This window comes from Orycteropus afer, unplaced genomic scaffold (genome assembly GCF_000298275.1).
Source record: "Orycteropus afer afer isolate SDZICR_OR568_19922 unplaced genomic scaffold, OryAfe1.0 scaffold00605, whole genome shotgun sequence".
Lineage (NCBI taxonomy): Eukaryota > Metazoa > Chordata > Mammalia > Tubulidentata > Orycteropodidae > Orycteropus > Orycteropus afer.
The window spans coordinates 465808-471687 of record NW_006922192.1 but is presented as its reverse complement, the minus strand read 5'-3'; the positions used below and the strand labels follow the sequence as shown (position 1 = coordinate 471687).

At 52.1% G+C, this 5880-nt stretch overlaps 1 protein-coding gene across 1 annotated transcript; it reads right to left on the bottom strand.

Moving 5' to 3' along the window:
- Window positions 1–5043: 5043 nt before the first annotated feature.
- On the bottom strand, window positions 5044–5440 carry LOC103210379 (MORF4 family-associated protein 1-like). The gene has a single exon (XM_007956300.2). The coding sequence runs from the start codon at window positions 5413–5415 to the stop codon at window positions 5044–5046; it is 372 nt and encodes a 123-aa protein (XP_007954491.1). The 5' UTR covers window positions 5416–5440.
- Window positions 5441–5880: the final 440 nt, after the last annotated feature.

Below are 5880 nucleotides of genomic sequence, written 5' to 3'. Positions count from 1 at the left end.
TCAACAAATGGATGCCCCACCAGAGGCACTCACTTGGCCATGCCAAGAGATTTGGAAGACAGCTACCTGGCCAACTGACTGGAAGAGATTCATATTTGTACCCATTCCAAAGAAAGGTGATCCCATAGAATGTGGAAATTATCAGACAATATCATTAATATCGCATGCAAGTAAAATCTTACTGAAGATAATTCAAAAATGGTTGCAGCAGTAGATTGACAGAGAACTTCCAGAAATGCAAGCTGGATTCAGAAGAGGACATGGAACGAGGGATATCATTGCTGATGTCAGATGGATTTTGGCTAAAAGCAAAGAATACCAGAAAGATGTTTACTTGTGTTTTATTGACTATGCAAAAGCATTTGATTGTGCAGATCATAACAAATTGTGGATAACACTGAGAAGAATGGGAATTCCAAACACTTAACTGTACTCATGAGGAACCTGTACATAGACCAGGATGCTGTTGTTCGAACAGAAAAAGGGAACAGTGCATGGTTTAAAATCAAGAAGGGAGTGCATCAGGGTTGTATCCTTTCTCCACACTTATTCAATCTGTATGCTGGGCAAATAACCCGAGAAGCTGATTATATGGAGAACATGGCATCAGGATTGGAGGAAAAATCATTTACAACTTGCAATACACTGATGACACAACTTTGCTTGCTCAAAGTGAGGATGACTTGAGGCATTTACTGATGAAGACTGAAGACTACAGTCTGCAGTACAGATTACATGTTAATATAAAGAAAACAAAAATGCTCACAACTGGACTGACAAGCAGCATTACAAAAAATGGAGAAAAGATTGAGGTTGTCAAAGACTTCACATTGCTTGGTTCTACAATCGACGCCAATGGAAGCAGCAGTCAGGACATCAGATGATGTATAGCACTGGGCAAATCAGCTGCAAAGGACCTCTTTCAAGTGCTGAAGAGCAAAGATGTCTCCTTGAGTACTGAGGTGTGCCTGACACAAGCCGTGGTATTTTCAATCACCTCATATGCATGTGAGAGCTGGACACTGAATAAGGAGGACTGAAGAAGAATTGATGCTTTTGAGCTGTGGTGTTGGAGAAGAATGCTGGAAGTACCATGGACTGCTAAAAGAACTAATAGATCTGTCCTGGAGGAAGTGCAGCCATAATGCTTCTTTGAGGCAAGAATGGCCAGACTTCGTCTCACCTACTTTTGTCATGTTGTCAGAAGGGACCATTCCATGGAGAAGAATGTCATACTTACTAAGGTGGAGGGTTGACCAAAGTGGGGAAGGCCCTCAATGAGATGGATTGACATGGTGGCAGTGGTGATAAGCTCAAGTGTAACAAGAATCATGGAGCTCGCTCAGGACTGGGCGGTATCTCACTCTGCTTTGCATAGGATCGCTGAGTCAGAGACAACTCGATGGTATTAAACAACAGTATCCCCTTGTTCTTACTCTTTGAATGTCTGGCTCTTGGTCTATGTACAGGTTCCTCATGAGAACAATTAAGTGTTCTGCAATTCCTGTTCTTCACAACAGTATCCATAATCTGTTATGATCCACAGTCTAATGCCTTTGCACAGTCAATGAAACACAGGAAAACATTTTTTTTCCTGGTTTCTCTGCTTTCAGCCAAGATCCCTCTGACATCAGCAATGATAGCCCTCATTCCACATTCACTTCTAGGAGGCTAAAGTCCAAATTCAGGGTGCTGCCTCTAAGGGAAGGGTTTCTGTCTCTGTGTCTTCTGGTTCTAGCAGGTTCCCAGCATGGGGACCATTGGTCCAAAGGACATGCTCTCCTCGTGCCTCTTTTTCTCAATGGTAGTAGATTCCTTCCTCTATGTGTGCTTCTCTCTCCTTTATTTTTTGTAAAATAAAAGGTGTTATAAGTCACACTCCAGGGAAACTCTCCTTACATTGGGTAAGGGCTCTGATGGGGATTAAGGGTGTTGCCTCGCTCCTGAAAGCCTTCCCTGACTTCCATGACACTAAAGGACACTCATCAAACCATAAATAATCCTAAGCAAAGGTAGGTCCCTGCTTGTGCTAGCCTCTGCAGTGTCAGGAACCCACCCCCCTAGTGGCCTTTCTTCACAGACATCCATGGGCTGACTTCTTCAGAGCAGACACATGGACTTACAACCCACAGTCCTGGCCTCCAGCCAGACTCTGGGGGCTGTACAACTAAGACTGCCCCTCAGAATGGTCCTCACCACAGGCTCTTTGCTTACAAGATGCAGGAGTCAATGCTCCTCCAATCACAAGCAAGCTGGGAGGCACCTCAGGAATTGAAGAAATTGGGAACTGAGGAAGAGGAACTAAAGAATTGAGGACAATCATTTCCCACTTTCCTGTGCAAGAACCACTTGTGGCTGCTTCCATATCTGGTCCAGTGAACGCTGCACAGTCATGTGCAATTGTAGATGCTGAGATAGCAAAGTTTCTGAGCTCAATTTTTAAATTGTAAACAAATAAAACAAATGGCTTAACACTATATAGTGTGTAACCACTTATACTAAAAAAAAAAAAAAAGAAGAAGTGGGGGCATTCATGTGTGTACATGTGGAAACATGTACAATATTTGAAAGAATACACAAGCTGATAGATTGTCTCCTAAGAAGGGAACTGGAAGGTGGGAAGGTCTCAATCCTATCTGTTTTATACTTTTTCAATTCTGTGCCAACTCTAAGTATTAACTTAAAAATTAATTAACAAAGGCGATATGGTTTCCTGGAATGGATTGTGGTGCAGGAAAAGGCGTTAGTGGAAAACATGAAACTGAAATCAAGCCTTCAGCACCAATGCGAATTCCTTAAATGGACCTAATACAGCGTTTTGTTGTTTCCTCGTTCATAATTCCATCCTATCCACTTCTCCCCGCCATTGGGACACACCAGATGCTGAACCCCTGGCATTTTCTCAGGGTGACCGGGACCTCCCTCATTCTCCTCTTGGCCTTGGAAGCTGTACTCCTCTTTCAAGGCCAAGTTCAACTTGCTCTGAAATGCTTTCCTAGACCCACCCTCAGTGCTCTCCTGAGACTTATGTCAGTACTCATCAGGGTACATGACACGTTTCCTGATTGTCTTGCACTTGTCCAGCTGGTAAGCTGGGTTCCTCAGGATGCAGATGCTGAAGACCAGTGTGCTGAATTTAGGGATTCAAACCCATGGAAGGAAAAGTGCTGTGGGACTGGGCAAGGGAGATGATGGGGCGTGATGACGTCCTGAGTCTCAGGGGAACCCACTGGATGCCCTTCAAAGCTGTGTGGAGTTACAGCACAAGGGGGTAGGGCCCTCAAACCCCCAGCCCACCTGGGAGACCACCTGGTAGAAAGGGCTTGACCTTGGCCAAGGCAGTTCTCTTTAGCAGAGGCACTTTCTGGAGAGGGCTGGCTGTCAGCAACACCTCCACAGTTGGGCAACTAAATCCTTCACTCCTGAAGGTGCATCACCATATCTACTATATGTCCTCCTGTACCCCACACTAAGGATATCATGTTTGGTAGAGGGTCAGCAAAAATGGGGAAGACCCTCAACAAGATGGAGTGACCCGGTGGCTGCAATGATGGTGCAGGCCCTGGCAGTGTTTTGTTCTATTGGACACAGGCTTGCTATGAGTTGGTACCGAGTCAATGGGACCTACTACCACCACCCCAGTAAGACCATGTCTTACTGTTGTATTCCTAGTGCAAGGATTAGAGTAGGCTACGCTCTGATGAGTTTGTTGAAAAGTGAAGGTACTTTGGCTCCCTGAAGAGAGGAGTCAGCCACAGGATGATGTGTGATTTCCTTCCTACACCGAGAACTATTTGTCCTGACCAGCTCCCATCCCAGCAGAGATCAAATCTCCACTGTAACTGAGGCTTACAGAGGGCCTCACAAACCAAGGGCAGCTCATAGGCTGTGTGACGATGGCGACGGTTAAGGATGAAGAAGGGCTCATCCTAAATAAATCAGACTTCTCAAAGAATCACTCCTTAGCTCTTCTGTCTTTTCAAGCAAATGAATACTTTTATTAACACGGTAAATTTTTTTGTTTTTAAACATGGCAGGGTTTTGACCTCAAATACTTGTCAGGTCTGTGACTCAGATGAACTCACAGCTGGACGACGTATGAACCTTGAAGATGCTCTTCCCTGTTCAGTTCAGGGTCCGATGCAGACAGCGCCAGGCTTTCCTTCTCCTGCCCCTCAAGGGATGCAAACGTGTCTCTCTTTAGGCCCAGAGTCCCCTTGGACCGAACAGCGAGGTGTCATCTGCTATTGTCGTTTCTCTGTCGAAGAAAGCTGAATTAGGCTGTCCACACAAACCCCCGGACAGGTGGCATCAAAGGACCCCGAAAATCTGCATTTCGAACCCAACACAGCTCTCGTCCTTTGGTCTCCCACTGAAACACGTCCCGGAACACCGACGGCGCCCCCCTCCGGGCCCGCCGGCTCAGCTTCGTGCAGTTCTGGGCCCTGGGTCCGCAGCCGCGCGGAGCCGGCCCACCGCATCCAGCTCGGAGTCCCCCGTGTCACCGAGACCCCCGCTCCGAGGAGCTGCCGGGCCGCGCAGGAAACAGCCGAGCCCCTCCAACGTGGCAAACGCCCGCCAGCGCCCCGGCGCACACGTGGGAGCTCCGGGCGCTCGCCACGCCGGCCCCCAAGCCAACCCCGGACAATCCAAGCTCATATTGAGGTCGTCAACCACAGCCCGTAGCAGAAACGTAGTGTAATGAGGACAGGGGAGGGGCGGAGCCAGCCGGCTCTCGGCGCAGCTTCTCCGGGCGTCGGCCCGCCGCCACCAGTCGGCCGGATCCGGCGGCTGGAGACCTGCGGCACAAGCGGGAGAAGCGTTCATCGAGGGCTGAAGGGACCCAGAACGCGCCCGCGGCCGTCTCACTCCGACCCCGCGGGGCGCTCAGCCGCCGCCCACGCTGACGGCGGCCTCGCTCTCGGCCACACGAACCCCCGCGTCCCTGCCCGCTCCGTCCGCGCCAAGGCGGAACGCGAGGGCGCGCCCCAGCGGAGGCCGGGCGCGCAGCCCGCCGCCCCCGGACTCACCGCGCCGCGCCGCTCACGACGACTCGCTCCTCTCTATCCGCCGCACCAGCGCCACCAGCATCTCGGCCATCTTCGCCACCTCCCGGGCCTTCTCGTCGGCCCGCTCGCCCCGCGCGGCCGCGCCGCCGTCGGCGTTCGGCAGGTGGTTGAGCGCGCTCTCCTCCGACGCCTCCACCTGCGTCTGGATCTGCAGCAGCATATGGTCCATCTCCCACAGCTTGCCCCGGGTGCGCAGGGAGGCGCGGCCGCGCTCGCGGGTCAGCGCCGCGATGTCTTCGCGCATCTCGTGGATGACGGGCAGCAGGAACTGCTCGAAGTCCTCCTCGGGCTCCAGCACTTCCACCTCCTCGGGCTCCGCCGGCTCCACCACGTCCAGGGGCCGCATCTTCCTGCTGCTTCGGGGCCGCGGGACCGACGACTTCCGGGGAGGCGCGGGTGGAGAGCGCTGCGCTTAGCCACGGAGCTCCGGACTACTCCGTCAAACTTTCCGCCTTTGGAAACTTCTCGCCTCACAGCAGCCACGGGGAGAAGGGACTCGCGAGCAGAGAAGCGGCGAACAAAATGGACTCGAGCCGTCAACCAGCGCTCTGCGTGTTGCGGCCTTTCGCGACACGACAGTGCCGCTTTACGGCCACAGCGCCGGAAGGCACTAGGTGCGGGCGCGCGCACGCCAAGACAGGGAAGACCGCCGGCCCGCCGCGGCCGCGCGCCCGGCCGCGCTCGCATCAGCGCGCACGCGCGCGGGCTAGCAAGCGGGCTTGCGCACGCGCAGGAGTTTGCGCTCGACCCTGTCGTTCCCTCTCTCTCCGCGCCCGCCTCTTCTACTGTGGTTGGTGAGTGGGCCCTGGTG